The 19,476-nt window shown below is 33.7% G+C and overlaps 2 protein-coding genes across 2 annotated transcripts; both read left to right on the forward strand.

The window, feature by feature from the left end:
• Positions 1-1,348: 1,348 nt before the first annotated feature.
• Positions 1,349-5,874, forward strand: LOC136804241 (BRO1 domain-containing protein BROX-like). Its single transcript, XM_067060940.1, has 11 exons — positions 1,349-1,472; positions 2,014-2,253; positions 2,447-2,542; positions 2,856-2,928; positions 3,045-3,153; positions 3,421-3,510; positions 3,755-3,840; positions 4,130-4,211; positions 4,890-5,040; positions 5,217-5,367; positions 5,671-5,874. The coding sequence occupies exons 1-11, from the start codon at positions 1,369-1,371 to the stop codon at positions 5,776-5,778; spliced, it is 1,290 nt and encodes a 429-aa protein (XP_066917041.1). The 5' UTR covers positions 1,349-1,368; the 3' UTR covers positions 5,779-5,874.
• A 2,425-nt stretch (positions 5,875-8,299) lies between these two features.
• On the forward strand, positions 8,300-17,722 carry LOC136804246 (exportin-1-like). Its single transcript, XM_067060946.1, has 19 exons — positions 8,300-8,422; positions 8,694-8,825; positions 9,034-9,252; positions 9,395-9,715; positions 10,038-10,138; positions 10,330-10,385; positions 11,347-11,426; positions 11,589-11,720; positions 11,992-12,262; positions 12,414-12,520; positions 12,681-12,803; positions 13,111-13,182; positions 13,337-13,412; positions 13,554-13,646; positions 14,274-14,408; positions 15,124-15,239; positions 15,459-15,517; positions 15,943-16,039; positions 16,874-17,722. Exons 1-19 carry the CDS (start codon positions 8,405-8,407, stop codon positions 17,021-17,023), a joined length of 2,358 nt encoding a protein of 785 aa, XP_066917047.1. The 5' UTR covers positions 8,300-8,404; the 3' UTR covers positions 17,024-17,722.
• The last annotated feature ends 1,754 nt before the right edge of the window (positions 17,723-19,476 follow it).

Genomic DNA, 19,476 nt, shown 5'->3' on the forward strand with positions numbered 1-19,476 from the left:
CAAATTTGTTATCAAAGAGATTTAACAGTAAGTGAAAATACAGGCCAAATATCAACGAGTCCCATGTTGCGAACACTGTTTTCAAGTTGGAGCAGTTGACGGTAATACTTCACATTTCTCATATTATATTAACAATCTGTGACGTGATAGAGAGAGTACACTTTATAGATTGATTGATAACTTTGGTATGTATTTGATTATGTTTGATTTTTTATTTCGAAGACCAGCCTACAGCTATGTCGAAATTGAAGACGCATGTCGATATTAGACGATCCTACGGTACTGTGAAGTCGGGTAACTTGCATCAGTGGGAGAGAAACTTGCATAGCCATCAAAGGGAAATGACTAACCAATCAATGCAGCAAAATTTCAAAACAAATGAACTACGCAGCTCGTAGTAATTGATACTTGCTTTTAAAAGTCAAGGAATTATGAAGATTCTTTCTGTCGCCGTTCGGACTAAATCACTTAGTGAGGTCTGTTAGCACAAAAATACTTTAGATGGTGATAAAAGCATGAAATTTGTCAGAGATGATCCTTAGAGGGTCTAAAACTTAATTTTAAACAGTAACACCAAATTTTGCCACCTGGCCACCTGCCAGATGACGTCATGTGGTGGCTGGGAAAAAATTAATTTTTTTGAAAATATTCAAAATCTGATGATTCCAGTGGAAAAAGGATGAAATGCAGATGAAAATTGAGGTATAAAGCATGCCTTGAAAATCTTCCTTCTGTCAAATATTATGAAGGTTAAAAGTTTTATGATTACGTTATCATGTTGAATTTGTCAAGAAAAGGCCTATCGAATTCATTGGTGTTTTAAAATAGATAAAAAAGTCTACATAATATACAGCTTGAGACCTTAATCTTGGTCTTGGGAATTTGCTTCATTATTGCGTCAACTAGAATCTCAGAATATTGTCAGTCTGGTGACATTACTTGGGTGAGCTTGAAACAGTGTAGACAAGTAGTTGATGACGTCATAGAAATTGAAACAGTGAAAGATAAAAGTCAAACATTAGTACTAATTTGTGAATCCTTATATCGAAGATTTACACCAGGTTTTGTAAAAATCTTGATTAAAATCAGACATGTCTGAGATAAATGAAAATTTAATGTCACAATATGACAAAGATGATATACTTTTGCAGCCGTTTATGATGAATCCAGTTTCCAAATCACACCAGTCTCAATAAACTAAAATTTGAACATAAATAAGTTACAAAGGTCCATGCCTCATTTTATCTAGGGCAAAAATCTCAATTTTCTAGTGTTAGGTTGAGAAATCTGGAGAAATCGAATCTGTTTAAAAGTCTTCTATATAGTTTATACTTTCTTTTACAGATTTCAAATAATTAAAGTACAATCATGGCACATTGGTTTCATAGAAATCCATTAAAAGCGTCAAAAACGCAAGATTTTGATGGTTTAAAGAAAATTGCTAAAACTCCACCAGCAGCAAAGATTTGTGGGTAAGACTTCTTTAGAATATCCAATCAATTTCTTAAATAAATACTTCACTTTTAGTAATACCAATAATTTATGTTTAATCCTCTGTGTATATTTTTCTGTATTAAATTTGTCAGGTGCATGTTAGGCTACGTCATATCTTCCTTCGTTTCGAGCTTAAAACTCCTACTCTTCGGGATATGCGCACTGTTCTTGTTTTGAATATTGAATTTCTCCAGATACATCGCATGCGCACTAGGGTTTTAACGAAACAATAGAGAGTTTCGAAACCTAAGCCAATCAGCTGTGTTTTAAACATTCTTTTATTTCAAATCTCTATTGATAAACTTCTTTTGTTAAAAACTTATATTAAACGCTATTATGTTTAATCCGATTAAAAAGAAAATTCCCGGTGGGGGCCACTAGTGGCCGCATATAGCAGTGCCTATAGACCAAGAGTATAAGGCCTAAAAGCCTGGAGCTGTATATTATGTAGACTAGGTGCATGTAAGTATATGCTTTATTAAACATCATGGATGAATGATATCAAAATTATTTTTTCAGAGATCTGCGAGTATATCGAGTGAAAGCACTACAACAATTGCAAGATCCTAGAAACGCTGTTGAGCACGTGGAGAAAACAGTCAACGAGTACCTCTCATTATTCTGGGGTTTACTTGAGGATGTCAAAGGGCCAGTTAAAGAGGGAGAAAGTGCTCCTTCAACTTCAGCATCAGGGGAAGCCAAATTACAGAAGATTGAAACTTTTAAATGGAGCCATTCTATATGTGGTAACACTGCAATGTATGCGAAATTTTAATTAAGATTTTTGAACTTTGTTTCTTTGATTTTATGAATTTTATATAACTTAAGGTTAATGTTTACTTCACATCACTTCCTGTTTCATTTGAGCATAGCTGAAAAAAATCCACCACTATATAATTTGATACAGGCTTCCAAATGCTACATTCTCTTGTTTTGTTTTGTTTTGTTTCAGTGCTGTTCCTGATGCCAATTACGAATTAGCCTCTGTGTTGACAGAGTTGGCTTTGTGGTATACCAAACGTGCCTCTTATCTCTCTTCGAATGAAAAGTGAGTAATCGATAACCAGTTTTTTTCTTTCTCAATATCATAATTGAGCTCATTCATGCGCCTCCCAAATTTATGATAAATTGAAAAAAAAAAATAATTGAAACATAAAAAAGCCATAAGATGTCTAACCAAATTAAATGGAGATATGACACATTTTTTTAACCACATTTCGATCCTTACATGTTAAGTTCTTCTTTATCATTTAAAAAAAATTAACATATCAAGTTCTGTGTCCGGAAATTTTACGACTACATACAATTCATTCTAATTGCTCGTTTTCAATATATTTATCTTTCAATTTGATTAATTTCAGCTTGTCTGACGAAGAGGCGAAAGAGGTATTCAAAAGCTTAAGACAAGCTGCTGGTATATTCATGCAAGCAAAGGTATGGGTTTCATGGTTATTGTACCTTTCTCGATTTTGTTTTCGATAAGATATGATGAACTGACGACCAATTTTTTTTAAAGGAACTTAACAAATATTTTTTATCTTCATTTTTAGAACATCTGTGAAAGTAAACTAGGAACAGGGCTGGTGGAGAAACACAGCGATGCGGATCCACGCGTTCTTGATGCTTACCATCTCCAATGTTTAGCAGAAGCTCAAGAAGGTACTTTTTTATATGATGAAATTTATTTAAAATCTTAATTTATCTCATCAACATCCATGATAACCGATTGTTAGTGTTAAGGCTTCAATCACAGCAATGGTCTATATGTAATTCCCAAAAACTCCCAGGGATAGACTCTCTTCTACTTTCACTCATATACCTTAGAATCTCTATTTTTCAAGACGGTTACGGAATACGGTTTACGAAGTGTTTTGTTGAGAAGTTTCAAAATCTGAATTGAATTTATTTGACGCATTTCTTTCATAGTAACGGTAGCGAGAGCAGTGGAATTAAAACACAAATCGACAACCATCACAGCTGTCGCACTGGGAACAAGTAGCTTATTCTCCAAAGCAGGTATTCAAACGGAAACAATTTGTTAGATTTAGTAGTGTTATTCTCTCAGTGACACGGGTTATAGCATAACTTTGCAGTTTTGGAAAGGTTTGAACTTACTGACACTGTATAACTTCAGACCGAAAAAGTCTGCATTAGTGTAAGGATTAGGGGTATTTAATTTTTTACAAATAGATTCCTCGTAAAACTCGGCAGAGGTACTCTTGCTTGTTCTTGTGATAAAGGATTCACCTTTCTCCTTCAGACGATTCATTAAGAAGCATCGATGCTGCCAAATCTGGAAAATGGAGACGTTATTTACAAATAAAAAAGAACATCTACTTGGCATATGTAAGCCCACCTTACACCTGACAACATATAATTATTTATTACATCCCGTTTTTTGAACCCCTAACTGAACCCTAATTGAACCCCTCAGTTTAGCAATCACTGTCAAGGGTTTCATTTTAAAGTTTTACTTTTTTTAAGATTCAATCGTAGATGCTCGTGCTCTGAGCTGATTTTCGTCCCTGCTGTTATATCTCAAAACCAAAATGATGAAAGATGCAGCTTCCCGATTCAAATAGTTATGCCTCTATTTCCCTTACCTGAATGCTTTTGCTTTCTTTCTCAATCATAGGCGCACAGTTTCAAAGGCGAAACGCTTTTAGCAGAAGATCAATGTGGAAATGCAATCAGATCACTCCAAGAGGCTGACAAATGTATAACATCATTCCCATTCCTTTTTTTCTAATGTCTTCAAATATTCTTTGAATCGTTTAGGATTCGGGAGATCATCATAATTTTAACGTTTATTCCAAGTGGAGGGGGGGGGGGGGGGTGGCAGGGACTTTTAAATCCAATTTTTGAGAAGAAAATTTAACTCAGCCTAAACTGAAGCTTCGCCCTCGCTAATTTTACAGTATTGAAGAGGCTATAGCTGCATTACCCTCCTCGATTGGCCAAGTTGATGAAGCCCTTGTTTAAGCTGCTGGTGTTCCCTTTACAAAAGCTGAATGACTTCGTTCAGTTGATATTACTGGTTAAGAGTATACCAAGATAATTACAACGACAATAGACTACTTTTGGGTGCCTAATAGCCGTCCCCCTCCACTAATTAATTTTCCGAAAATTTCCCACCCAGGACATTCTTACTCCAACCCCCCTGCTTATTAATTTTTGGGAAAATGTTTTTGAAAGCTCCCTCTTTTGTCTCAATTCTGCTGTATTAGCCTCCTTTAAAAAAATAGGTACCCGAGAGTAGTCACAATACGAAATTTGATTGGTTGGGACTCGCTAGTCTATTACATTTTTCGTCCGTCGTCGTGATTATACAGATTTTCTTAATCTCACTAATATATATTTTTAACCTACAAACCTGCTTGCCTTTTGTCATGCAGGTTACAAGCTTGCAGGTCAACTATGCAAAGAATATGCATCTACGAAGGGGCCTGGAAATTCTGCTCGACCGGACGCTCATCAGTTCTTTCGAAGACTGGGACCGATCGTTCATCAAAGATTGGAAAAAGCCACTCATGAAAATGGATTTATGTAAGTTTATAACGTTTGTTGTACTTGTTATAACAAGTCCGGTTTAAAATTAAAAGATCAATCGATGCAAGTGCAGTTTAAAATTGGGTTAAAGCTAGGTAAGTAGGTTGAGATTCTTATTCCTTGATAACTATATTCCAATACTATATTTCTCAATGTTTCTTTTTAACATCCAGATACCATCAGAAGGTACCAGAGGAAACTCCTGAACTAGAGACAACAGAAATTGGAATAGCAAGTCCTGTTGAATTTGCCTTGCCTTCCCATAATCCTCGATGGAAACCAGAAATCTTTGCGGCTTTTGACGCTGGAAAAGCTCAGTCACAGGTCAGTAATGGTATTTTGATAGGTTGTAATGTATTAGTTGCTACTGCAGGTATTTCAACACCTTGTTGAATGGTAGAAAAGGAAGTAAATCTTGCTAAAGTTGTTCTTTAAAAAACCATTAAAATCTTGTTGAGCTATAAGCTCCTCATATTCCTCATATTCTGACAAAGTTGTCAAAAGATTTTGGATACTGCCATCTGACCTTATATGAGAACCCATTAATGAGCATTTTATTTCTTTAAGTGGGGGACCACCTACCCAATGTCTGTATTTACACCTAAAGTTTCTCATAATTTTTTTCAGATGACGGGAAAAGATAAAGAAGACAACGAGAAAATTGAACCAGTCAAAGAGATTGATGATCCGAATTCCGCCGGTAATAAAAATGAAACTGGCTGTGTTATCTCATGAATATTCTTAACGCCTTTTGCACTTATTTACACCCGTCACGCCCATCTTTCATTCACAGTACACATCTACTCTTATTGGCTATTTGAAGAGAATTTGTACGTGAAATTGTATAATCTGTAGATAATGAATTCAACAACGAACTTTTGGGTTATGAATAGTCAACGGTCAACGCTGGTAGATAATTAGAAATTGTTGGACGGCTGAACAGTTTTCCAGCATGTAAATTTGCACTTGAATTTGAAACACGTTTGACGCCTGGTACAATTAAACAGTAAAATTTAAACACAAAAACGGAAAATGTATGTTGCTAAATGTAACTTTCTGGTACCTATCAATCTATTTCGAAAAGTTCATTATCATTTTAATTTTTATCTTACTGATTTTTATTTGTTCGAAATTGTAATATTATTTTTAATTTTTGTTACAATTTTGAAAATTTAAGTAAATACGACGAAAGGTATTATTACATACATTATTTAAAAGAACCAAAATGAAAATGTATACCTCTTAAAATATTACGCTAAACAAGAACAACTCTAAATAAATTTCCGATTTCATGCCTTGGCCAAGTATGTTATCACACGTTTTTTTTCTTCTATAAGAACATTAAAAATTTTTGATGTTCTTAACTTTTTGAGTTTTATGCCTAAAAATGTTCTTATCATGTTCTAATTTCACCATTTTGTGAGTAATTTTGTCCTTTTTTTAAGAAATTGGGTGTTTTAGAGTTTGCGAAGCCTTAAATGTTCTTAACTTGTTCTTAACATTTTTGCCATCGAAGCCTATTGTTCTTATATAGTTTGTTCTTATAAAAAAACTTGTATTGGTGAATTTGAATTTAGGAAAAAGGATAAGAAACTGTACAAATTGATGCTTTCCTTCGTTAAGGGAAGAATTTAATTGTATTTATCTAAATTGTAAAATAACAAAATTTGTTTTTTATCTGAAAGAAACATTTTAATCTTTGGTAATCGTGATGTGGTGTGTGAAAATATATATTTTTGATTATCACAAAGTACTGTTTTGGGTAGTTTAAATCATGCGGACGTGGCACTATTCAATACGTATTAAGTGAGAAAGCATGGCATGTGATTTATGTATTTTCTCATCCGCGTGCTTTCTGCGTAGGATCTTAAGTGTAAAAATCATTTTCAACATGCATGTGATTCGATAGTTGTTTTTTCCTGTGATAATGGCAATTAAAAGATTAAACACTACCCCAAATTACGTCCCGCGTATTTTTTCTTTCTGGTCAATATAGTCAATCTGTCGTAGATTAATCTTGTTACCCCGGTACTTGCGATGGGTTAAAACGGCTGACTTCGATAATGCCAAAACATGCCTTAAGGGAAAAGTATAATCTATTTTAGAGCATTCCTTGATGACTCATCGAAAGTGCTTTAGAAAGGAGGGAAAATACTTTTTTGGCTCGTTAGCTTGGAAAGATGTTTCGAATAATCTTGAAATCCGATCCACTGATATCTTCATATAAAAAGCCCCAACAAAGGTTATTGGTGTAGTTTATGTTTTATCCTTAAAATTCAAAGACGCGCCATTTCAAATTTTTGCAGAGAAGATTTATATTTGGGCAAAACCATGAACAAAGTGGTGATTTGCGTGATGACCGTGTTTGTATTAAGTCAGATTTTTAATGAGTTTTCATTCGTGATAACCGTAACTGGAGAACCTATACAACGAAAAGATGAGAAAGTAGTTCTGAACGAAATAATTCGTATTGACTCAGATGAAGATGAAATTTTGATTCGTGAACGCCGCTCACCTGATCCTAGACCGCGCGGTGGAAGATCGAGAGGCGGTGGTCGATCATCAAGAAGATCATCATCATCTCGTGGCGGAAGTTCCAGTGGTGCAGGGCGTTCGGCTGGACTTTCAGATTGGGCGATCATAGGAATCGTGATTGCTGGCTCGTCGCATTTCCAATTTGTTCTTCATTTTGCTATTATTTTAAAAAGAAATGTTGTGCTTCTGGTCAGAAAAATCAAAAAACTGACTTCAGTATGACTTCGAAATAACCATAATGATCTTTTTGATCAATTTTTTACCTAGTTTATTCAATAATACATATTTTTTATAAGAACAGATATATAAGAACATAAGGCTTAAATGGCCAACATATTAGGAACAAGTTAACATTTTATGGCTTTGTGGACTGTAAAACATCCGATATCCTAGGAAAATGAACAAATACTAACACTAACAGCATAACTAACATGTAATGGCGTATAAGAACGTTAAGAATATTTTCGAAGGCTTCAACAACTTTTGATGTTCTTATAAAAAAACGTGTAGATCTAATTTTTAGTAAGTTTGTAAATATTTTACCTGGTTTGAAAATAACAGAAAATATATGAATAGCCTATATTACTAAAATGTAAAATTTTGTATACCCTTTCCACCCCTGTATTTAGTCAGCATTATAATACATTTCTGGAGGAAGATTGAAAGTCACAAATTAGAAATTCAATGTGTTTATCTATCATTTCTTCCCTTTCAGTTTTTGAATGTTCCAGTTTTTCGAAATGTCACCTTACAATGCCTGACAGAGATTGGTAGCATTTATCATGCACAATACAAAGAACAATTTGTTGTTCTATATACACTGACAATGGCTCAACTTAAGCAGGTATTCACACACTTTGATTAAGACTCAATAAATTTCTGAACTAAACTAAATTTCCTATGTAATACTAAGAAAAATCCAATACATGGTCTCTTGGTTGTTTTAAATTTTACGGCAATAACAATATTCTGAAAAGGAAAGTTTGATTTTCTGTTATGTGTTGATGTAGTACAAAAGCAGATTTAATCCAGTCCTGATACAACATAATCTCTGAAAACTACTCTTTCTCTCAGAGTACAAATACAAAGTTTTTTAAAATGTTATGATTTTTTAGATGTTGCCACTCACAACTAATTTAAAAGAGGCTTATGGCAATGGACGAGATGATGAGCAAAACTTTATACAAAACTTGGCGTTATTTTTGTCTTCTTTTCTCAAAGAACATGGAAACCTTCTTGAAGAAAAGGTAAATAAAGTTTTAATCTATCTCTCCTATAATTTGACGGCCATCAATACTTTCATCATTCCATTTTATGCTTTTTAGGCATTAAAGAAAATAAGTCGTAAAAAGCTTATCATCGAAAATGTGGACTTTTGCCTACTTGAATTTCTTCAGGTTTTTTTATTCTTTTCGCTTACTTTAACATATTCTTTATGATTTCTTTCTCTTTTAGGCTGAACTCAAAGCTACCCTGTTGGAAGGACTTCATTATCTTGTTTTGGTTTCTGAAGTTGAGGAAATGGAAATTTTCAAAATCTGTTTGGAATATTGGAATGCCCTTGCCACAGACCTTTACAGAGAAAGTCCTTTTGCAGCACCAATGCAACTCTTAGGCTCCCCAAACACAAATGTACCTCCACGAAGGCAAATTTATTTGCCAGTCCTATCAAAGGTAAGTTTGCTTGAATTTTGTTCCTAATCTTTTTTTTTGAAAATAAGTTTTATACTCACAGTAACTCTCAGCATCAACTTGCAATTTGCAGACTTTTTCACTCAAAACTGGTAGTGTGTAATTTATTCTTTTTTATTTACAGGTCCGTTTCATTATGGTAGCTAGAATGGCAAAACCAGAGGAAGTATTAGTTGTTGAAAATGAACATGGAGAAGTTGTGAGAGAATTTATGAAAGATACTGACGCAATAAACAATTATAAAAATATGAGAGAGACCTTAGTATATTTAACTCATTTGGACTACCATGATACAGAACGGATCATGACAGAGAAATTACAAAATCAAGTCAACGGCAGTGAATGGTCTTGGAAAAACCTCAATACACTCTGTTGGGCTATTGGTTCAATATCTGGTGCAATGCACGAAGATGATGAGAAAAGATTTTTAGTAATGGTCATAAAGGTAGGAAATCTAACAGGAAATGAGTTTGTCTTTGATTATCAGTGCAGTTTAGTAACTGTGGTTTATCTACAAGATAGCAAGACAAAGTTGTTACTACTTTCATGTGCCTCACCTTATGTTTGTTCATCCATCCATTTTTAAATAGATCACAGTAATATTTTAAAACTAAAAAAGACTCAATTGATGACCAAAAACCTCTAAATTCTGCTAATTTTGATAAAAAAATCTTCAAAATGGTGCAAAAGTCTGTAGTCTTGTTTGATTTATCAACATATTGTTAACCTACCATGATAATCCAACTAGTTTTCTTTTTTTATTCCAGGACTTATTGGGTTTGTGTGAAATGAAGCGTGGGAAAGACAATAAAGCTATTATTGCTTCTAATATAATGTACATAGTTGGTCAATATCCCCGATTTTTAAGGTAAGTAATAAATCAGGATGAGTTAATATTTTGTTTAATGCAAGTAAAACTTTGATAAACTTTTGTAAGATTTGTGAGATCAATTCAGAAATGGACATTCGGAGTAAACACATATTCTATTGTTTCAATGTTATTCTTTCCTAATCGTTTTGGACACATCTTTAAACAAAATTTTTTTCTAATCGTTTTAGGGCACATTGGAAATTTTTGAAAACAGTTGTAAATAAATTATTTGAGTTCATGCATGGTAAGTTATAATTCTTAAATTCCACAACATAAGTAAACATAAACACAACACAAGTTGTATAGGGCTTTGCTAAATTTGCTCACAATATTGGAGAAAGTTATTGTTTCTGTTGTTTTGCTCAAAGCATCAAAATATTAGTCTACATAATATACAGCTCCAGGCTTTAAGCCTTACTCTTGGTTATCTGATATGCCGATGGTGGATTGCCCACGCTTAATAAAGGGACATAAAAGTAGTAAAATGTAAACATTGCGCAAACCACATGTCATTAAAGAGGACAGTTAAAATTCTCGTGTCCAAAACAAACTTGCAAAACAATTGAACAATTAAAGTTAGCCATATTTGGTTTGATTTTTTATTTTGACATGTGACATTTGTTTTAATTTTGTATCCGCTGCATACAGTTTGTTTACAAATTTTGCAAGTACTGTTATGTCTCTTTAAGCTCTAAAGGACTGGGCCAATTTCCCAATGGAGAGGAATGATTGTCAGCCTTTGATGTGCCGCATTCCCAGTTGGGTTCATTTACCCTTACACGAAAACCTAGAAATATTTTGATTGGACCAGCCAATCTCCGAAAACGAGCAATGCAAAATCCTTGAAGCAGTAATCTAAACCTGCCATAAGTTGAAAATTTCCCAAACTTGGAGCTTTAGCGTGTCAGATGAAAATTTCAGCATCTGGATGCCATATAATACTCCTGTTCTAATAGGCACTGCTATAGGCAGCCACTAGTTGCCCCGCGCCCCCACCAGGAATTTGCTTTTAATAAGATTAAACACAATAAAAAAATTTTAACAAAAGTTTATCAATAGAGATTTCAAATATGAAAATATTTTTAAAACACAGCTGATTGGCTTACGTTCCGAAACACTATTGTTTCATTAAAACCTCAGTGCACATGTGATGTAAAAAATCATGATATGACGTAGCCTACAAAATATTAGTCCTTTATTTTTAGAAACACATGATGGTGTTCAGGACATGGCATGCGACACATTTATAAAAATTGCACAAAAATGTCGCAGATTTTTTGTACAGGTAAAACACTTTTTATTGCATCTTTCTCCTTTGGAATTTCAGGTTCTAAGACAGCTGTCCAAGCCCCCAATTGTATTGGTTCTGATAATTCATTTATTATTAAATAAAACCTTTTGTTAATACTTGCCAGTTATTTGATTGTCCTGGATGATTATCTTTCAGGTTCAAGTTGGTGAAGTGATGCCCTTCATTGAAGAAATCTTGAATAATATAAGCTCAATAGTGTGTGATTTGCAACCACAACAAGTTCACACTTTCTATGAAGCTGTTGGTTTTATGATCAGCTCACAAACAGTATGGATCGTTTTAAACTTTGCTTGTTATATTTATTCTTTGGACCTTTTAATATGCACCCTTTAATTTTTGTGTACCTAAGAGGTTTTTTCGTACTTGAGTTGTAAAGCAGATAAAGGTAAAAAGAAATTGAATTTCAGGTTTTACTCGTTTTTAGTGTACATTTACTATTTTTTACAATCCAGATTCCTATTTAACTAGAATTTAAGGCGCATGAAAAGAGAATTATTAGGATGAGACTTCTTATTTTTTGCATCTCTATGCATTTCAGGATCAAGTTGTAACAGAGAGGCTAATAGAGAAGTGTATGCTACTACCAAATCAAATATGGGATGGGATTATTCAATCAGCTACCAAAAATATTGATGTTCTTCGGGACCAAGAAACAGTTAAACAACTTATGAACATTTTGAAGACTAATGTATCAGCATGTCGGTCTGTTGGACATCCTTTTGTTGTGCAGTTGGGTCGCATTTATTTGGATATGGTCAATGTATATAAAGTTTTAAGTGAAAACATTTCCTCAGCAGTGGCACAACACGGTAAGAAAATTCTTTTCATTAAAAATCTTCGTTTTACAAATATTCCAAAGGTAATCTTCTAGGCAATCTTTGTAGAATTTTTTATGCTAACATTCAATACCATACATAAAAGTAACAATTATCATTAAAGGTAAAAAAAAATTTTGTATAGGTGAAAGTGTTACAAAGCAACCACTCATCAAGTCAATGAGAGGAGTCAAAAAGGAAACATTAAATTTGATTAGCTGTTGGGTCAGTAAATCAAATGATCACAAATTGGTGAGTGTTCCTTTTTTAGTTATTGATTAACTCATATTAAGTCATTCTCTGTAAGGTTTCAAAGGCTTTTAGAAATATAAAGTTCCATTGACAAGCTTATGTAAGAAGCTCGAAGGGCTTTTGTAATTTGTATATTGTAATTGATTATTAATTTCCTTAGGTAAAAGACAACTTCATTCCACCATTATTATCAACGGTCCTGGATGATTACAGTAGCAATGTCCCTCAAGCCAGAGAAGCCGAAGTCTTAAATACTCTTTCTTCTATTGTAAATAAACTTGAGGTAAGAGAAAGTCTTTGAAACTTTATAATGGTAAATTTACATAATACCTAATAATAGAATTTCCCTTACGTCCACTATTTCTCTCAGTTTGACCCACAGTGATTTTGTGGTTCAGAGATGTTGGCCCAATCGAGCTGGCCAGTCATGGTGTAGTGAAGTGCGGTGTAGTGAAGTGTAGTGTAGTGCTGATGAGTCCCAATAATGAAATTCATACCCCTGCCCTTCCACCCAAATCTCTTGAGTGAATATAGTTTGACATAAATTATTTTTTCCTAACATATAATATTCATTCATTGTGTTCTTTTAGAATAATGTTCTGGAGGATGTTCCGCTGATGTTTGACGCTGTCTTTGAATGCACACTGGAAATGATAAACAAGGTAAACAAATTGAAACAAACAAACTGAAACAAACAAACATATTCTCGTAGTTAAAGGTTGGTTTACTTTGACCTGGTACATTGATTGGAAGTGTCTTCTATAAATTTCCAGTGGTATCTTCTTAACTCTGATTTGGTTTTTCTTTTTCTGTCAGGATTTTGAACAATTTCCAGAGCACAGGACAAACTTCTTCAACTTACTACAGTCAGTTAACCAACATTGTTTCCAAGGTAAGACATTGCCCTTGAAAAATTCTTTTTCCCTTAATAATAATATAACTTAGTATCTGGGACCCTATAATGAAACTGTATGAAATACATTGCAAATTTGCAAAGCTTATTTCGCAAATTTTGTCTATCCCTTTCTTTTAGCATTGGTAGCACTTGCACAACCACAGTTTAAATTGGTTCTTGATTCAGTAATTTGGGCTTTCAAACACACCATGAGAGGTGTTGCAGATACTGGTAAGTGGTCTTTTATGATTTTTTTATTGTTGGTTTTCAACTACAGTACTGTATTTCCTCTATTTAGTGCCCCTCCAATAAGTGCAGTGCTTATTGGATTATTGGAAACTAAAGAAACTGAAAAAAGCATGTTTTACTCAAATTCAACCGTCTTTCTATTGATAAAATCTTCCACTATTAACTCTAGTTGGCTAAATACACACTTAGAGTTTTTCTTATTTTCTTTAGTAATTTTCTATATTATTATGAAAAGAAAACATACAATGATTTATATCATTAATTATTATCATTCGAACTTTTACTTGAATTGATAATAGAACAACAAAATTATTTCCTTTGCCAAATAAAATTCATTCTTTCAACTAATCTGATAAAAATCTTACTTTGTACTGCATTTTGAAATTTTAAAATAAGTGCCACCCTTTTTTTAAGTGCCCTCTCCAATAAACGTCGCAGAGCTTAATTGAGGAAATACAGTAGGTGTTTTGCTATAGCATCGTTTACTTATTCACACAAGACATGCATGCACAAGTTAAAAATTTTTCTCTGCTGCAGAGAGAGATAATCAATAAATTGTACCTTCTTGACCACTTAAAATGAAAAACCAACAAATTGTTACGTTTCCAGGTTTGGATGTCCTGCATGGTATATTACTGAATATCCAAAGCCATCCACAAGCAGCACAAACCTTTTATCAACAATACTACATCATGATTCTTCAACATATATTCTCTGTGGTCACTGATACTTCACATACTGCTGGTAAGTCCATGGTTCTGTTTGATTTCTCCCCCTTGCAACCATGAAAGCGCAAGATAGTGAGAATTATTTTTATGTAACCAGGCAAAATTCCAAGCACTTAACCCACTGGACGTTTTTTTATCTAAAAGTTGAGTGTAGGCTGATTGCCAAGGCGGTATTTGGGACCAGATTTTTGTCCTACGAAGTAAGAAGGTATAAAATATCATTTCAGGGAGGCTTAATAAAAATCTTCTAAAAACGAATTTGCAAGTGGGGAATACGAGATGTTTCTTATTGAATGAAAGTTTAGGTTATCAACATAATACGAGTATCTGCAAAGTGTACAAACACATTTTTTAAATGTTTACTTTTTTGGTATGTTTCAGTAGAGTGTTAGAGTTTATACTTACTTTGATTGGATAAAGTTTTACGGGGATTTAATTTCGCAGATCTGGGTAGGAAAAGAAATTTTGAAAACGGCCGAAACCTTGAAATAATATTTTTCCAATAATAAGAAAAAAGTTTCTTTTAAATCAAGTAATATGATGAATTTCGCAAATTGCAAAAAAAAATTGAAATTTTCAGTGTGAGTTTTATTTCCCTAATGGGTCCTTTCAAAATTCCCAATGGGACTTAATTTATCTGCAAAGTCCGTGAAATTCAATCCCTGCAAAAATTTATCCCATTAAAGTACTTAATATGTTTCACTGTCTATTTGCGTTTTACTCTCTTTCAGCACTGACAAAACATGCCTCTATACTGTCGCACATGTTTAGCATAGCTGAAAACAATGGGATTACCGTATTACTTTATGACCCAAATCAAGTTCAGAATCCGGCCATGACAAATGAGGTACAGCAACAATCTCCAGTTTTATTTCTCTAGCCTTAAGAGATTAGGATGGGAAAACCTTTCTAGGATTCCAGAGAATTCTAGCATTGCTTTATTTTATGCCAAAACACTGCAAAACATTATAATCAAGGTGGAGTATTAAGTTTTCCTTTACTATATATGTGAACAACGACGTCGTTTTCTTTTTCACAAAATCATAATTTATGATCTTTATTATAGCTATACATCAAAGAGTATACAGCCGCATTACTTAAACAGGCTTTCTCACACCTTCAACAGTAAGTTGTTAATCTTTAAATTTACAATTTCACTGTGGCCCAAAAACTTTAGCATATAGAGGATGCATACCTTTAATGATACCTGCATGGGATCTCAATAGTCCCACTGATGGTAGTAAACAACCAATCATATTTCTTGTGAAATAATCGTGCTAAGGATCCTAAATACATCTAATTTCAACCTAAGATTCTTTGGGTCAAAACAGACTACCGTCTGCCTGAAGAGGCTATTAAGGTAGTGGGCTGATTCGCTATTCACTCTTCCCTTTGTGAAAATAATTTTCTTTCTTGCAAAATGTTTAATATTTTTCAAATGTAATGGAATCTAATTCTCAGTATCTCTTGCATATGTGTAAAGCTGATTTGTTACAATGTATTCTTAATTTGTATATAATTAACACTTTGTATTATCCGCTCTTTTGTAGTGCACAGATCAAGATTTTTGTACAAGGCTTATTCGATTTGGATCAGAACATGGGTCAATTCAAAGAACATTTAAGGGATTTCCTTGTACAAATCAAAGTAAGAATTCTTTATTCAATGTTTAAATCAAATTTCTCGCGGTGATAAAACCAATTAGAATTTCTCAATATCATGGCACACATTCTTTCGGGTGATTATGATTCAATTATACACCTGTTCAATCCTGGGCTGTTAGTAATTAGCATTGAATTTTAATGTTTTCAGACTGACTGACGCACCACATTACATTCAGAAATAACTTTTATGATCAACGTTGTGCGTCTTTCAACGATCTATTGACCTAAACGAGCTATTATTTTGCAAAAAAAGCAACATTGATTACAATTATGGTGCGGGGAGGGTGTTTAAAAGTAATCGCGTTTAAAAAAGGGGTTATATAACAAACAGTTAAAAATGTCATGCGTTTTATTTTAATGATTAATTTCCATGTGTGGCTAATTAAATGTTGAACAGAAATGATTCTTCTCTAGCTCGTGATAAACTATAAGCAGGATATTAAAGATTGATTAGTATAATCAGCTTCTAAATAATGGTGTGCTGTACTATATTTCCTCTTTCCTGGTCTCTTTGTTGACACCTTGTCGAATATTTCCACCTGTAATTTCCTTAAACCCTCCTTTATCTTCCTCTCCTGTCAAACAACTGCAACATGTAATTACTTCGATGACTACAATCTGTTAACCTTTAAAGTGCACTCTGAAGCTTAAAAGTTTTGTCAGCTTTTTTTGCCTAAAATCATTCCCTCTTCAAAATAAACATCTACGTAAAAATTGTCAACTCTTGATATTTTGAGACAATCCAAAATTTCAAATTTTGAATTTTTTTTGTGTTTTGATCATTGCTCTTACTGATGATCCATGATTCATTTTCCAGGAATTCCAAGGAGAGAACTGTGAAGACTTATATCTCGATGAGAGGGAAGACCAATTACGAATTGCACAAGAGGAAAAACGAAAACGTCAAAAAGCAGTTCCTGGCATCCTTAACCCACATGAGCTGGGAGAAGACATGCAGGATGATTAAAGGATGATCGAGCAAAAATGAAAGTAGAAGTTGCATTAATAAATGATTTAATATAACCCAAAACGAAGAAATTTTACGTCTAATTATTTAGATAATGGCAGTGCTCCAAATGAAGAATTTGGTCCGTACGAGAGAGAGAGGGTTCGAGAGAAAATTGAGGAAATTTTTTGAGGGATAAAGTGAGTGTGGAGCCTGCATATTTTTAGCAAGCAGTGGTATACTTTTGTTATTTAATATTTTTATAAACCTATATATGACGTGTATCATTTGTGAGATCTCAGTGAGCTCTGAGAGGTATAAAGATTTTTATTAGTGGTCGAGAGAAAATTATTTCTTGTCCTGTTGTTTTTTCTCTTTGTTTTCCCTTTATTTTTGTTCGCATTTTATTTTTTAACTCCATGGTTGTCGCTTTCTTTTGAAACCCATTCCCACAACACCTTTCTTTTCTGAGCATCAGCGGCATTATGATTGTTCGTACGCGGGAAGCTAGTTAGACTCCCTTCGTCCTTCCCCTTTTCTTCCCCTCTCCCCTATTCGTCGTCCACATCTTTTTTCTTAAACTTGTTCCCTTTCTTTTTTTATTGAGTTGTTGTCTGTTATGTTGTGACATAGAGCGGTCAGTCAGTATGACGTGGACAGCATTTTGTACATAAAATTACACATGAGCTATGATAAGCAGAAAAATACATAAAATTTTAACACCCTCTTCCTTTCCCTTCTTCTGTCCTCTTCAATTTCTTAGATTTAAAGATTCGAGCCTAACTTTATTGCCAAGTAATTCAGAATAATGGACTATTTACGTGAAAAAAACCTTCCTTATAATTTCTATCGTAATCTTGATTTTATACGCTATGAGCTTGTCGATAAGGTTTTAACATCCAGTGTTCAAAGTTTTTCCGTCTCAGGCGGATTTCCGTCTTAGCGAGGTGCAAAAAGAGACTTTTTCGTCTAAAGATTCAACAAAATTGTGCAAAACATGAAGAATCTGACCAGAGATGTTGTCTTAAGTCCATTTCCGTCCGTGATGAAAATTTTGCTTTGACCACTGAACATCTTTATGGGTGGGCACTTTATGTGTATCCTGCAACATTTTTGTAGGTGTAAATAAAGGAGTTTTTCTTGACCTCACATATTACGTAAGATCGGTTTGTTCTTTTCATCTTATGTCAGAGTTTTACTGACTTGATCTTCTGTGAAAATTTGTCAAGACCTCGAAGTCTCATTCCCCCTTAGTGAACGGGTTTTAATCTAAGATTGCGTGGTCTTCAACTACATTTTAATCTCAGGCTCAGCAATTTTCTTATTTTTCGACGATTTAGAACCTCGTTATTCTTATAAAATTGTTCTTACAAAGAAGCTGAAGGTTTTTATTTCCAAGAAGAGACTTTTAATATCCATTTGATTCTTTGGCTTTTCTGTCATTTATTCTGACCTGTCAACCGATCCTAGGGCGTGGCATATTTATAATAGATATTAAAATGTAATTGTGACAAGTAATCCTTCGTTTTGATAAAATTATTTTATTAAAATTTGACAGCTCACTATTTTTTGACGATTGGTTTTGTTCTTTCAGTTGAAAACTAAAAACTAAAACTAAAATTACGTCAACATCAGCATCACCATGGCGACCACCTCAAACATCGCATATCTCAAATTATTGGTGGTAAGGTTACGCTTTTTGTGACGCAAAATGTTTTTTTCAATTTTTTAAAGTTAATTTTCCCATAAACAATGCTTTTTTGTTTATTTAGCAATTATTTAGTATTATAGAAGGGCCTCTCAGGAGAAAATAATCCATGATACTATTAGCACATAGTCCTTTTCTCCAATAGCTCTCTCCTTTTATCCTACAGATCCCAAAAAGAATTTGATGTGCTTCCAACAAAGCTTTCTTTAATGACTGAGATCTTGATAAATCAGTATGGGGTCCTTTCATTAATTCTCGTTAAAACATTGATTTTTTTCTTTCGTCAAGAGTTATTTTTCTGTTGTTTAATTTTGATAACCCCTTTGATTGACCTTTCTGTTAATTCGTTAAGGATTTTTTTATACGATGGCGTCATTTTCATATAACTTTGGGAAAATGCAACTGAATGCAATAGGGTTGTTCTGGTACAAGCTTCACCCCTTACATAATTAACAACATTAAGTCCTTCTTATTTAACATGAAGATATACCTAAGAAATAATAGACCTTTTATATGCCATGTGCCTCATGGCTTACCTGATATATTATTGTTGTGACACTTAATAATCGCACAAAACCCCTCCTATTAGCCTTCCCACGTTCAATGAACATTCAGTGCACTCTCGATATCCAATATGCCTATTAACTGTCCTTCCCCTACTCAATATTTAGATGCAAAGTGATGTAAAGTACAAAAGCTTACAAAGCCAAGCCGATAAATCATCACATTTATCCAGACACAGAAAAAAAAGGATCAAAATGTCACT

The sequence above is a fragment of the Clytia hemisphaerica genome, unplaced genomic scaffold (assembly GCF_902728285.1).
Source record: "Clytia hemisphaerica strain Z4C2 unplaced genomic scaffold, Clytia hemisphaerica genome assembly, whole genome shotgun sequence".
Lineage (NCBI taxonomy): Eukaryota > Metazoa > Cnidaria > Hydrozoa > Leptothecata > Clytiidae > Clytia > Clytia hemisphaerica.

Excerpts from the sequence above, each read along its gene's own strand:
- LOC136804241 (XM_067060940.1), top strand. The coding sequence starts at position 1,369 with ATGGCACATTGGTTTCATAGAAATCCATTAAAAGCGTCAAAAACGCAA. Across the intron at positions 2,254-2,446 it reads ATATGTGGTAACACTGCAAT|TGCTGTTCCTGATGCCAATT; the intron begins GTATGCGAAATT and ends GTTTTGTTTCAG. Across the intron at positions 3,154-3,420 it reads TTTAGCAGAAGCTCAAGAAG|TAACGGTAGCGAGAGCAGTG; the intron begins GTACTTTTTTAT and ends TTTCTTTCATAG.
- LOC136804246 (XM_067060946.1), top strand. Across the intron at positions 11,721-11,991 it reads TTATGATCAGCTCACAAACA|GATCAAGTTGTAACAGAGAG; the intron begins GTATGGATCGTT and ends TATGCATTTCAG. Across the intron at positions 13,413-13,553 it reads TAACCAACATTGTTTCCAAG|CATTGGTAGCACTTGCACAA; the intron begins GTAAGACATTGC and ends CCTTTCTTTTAG.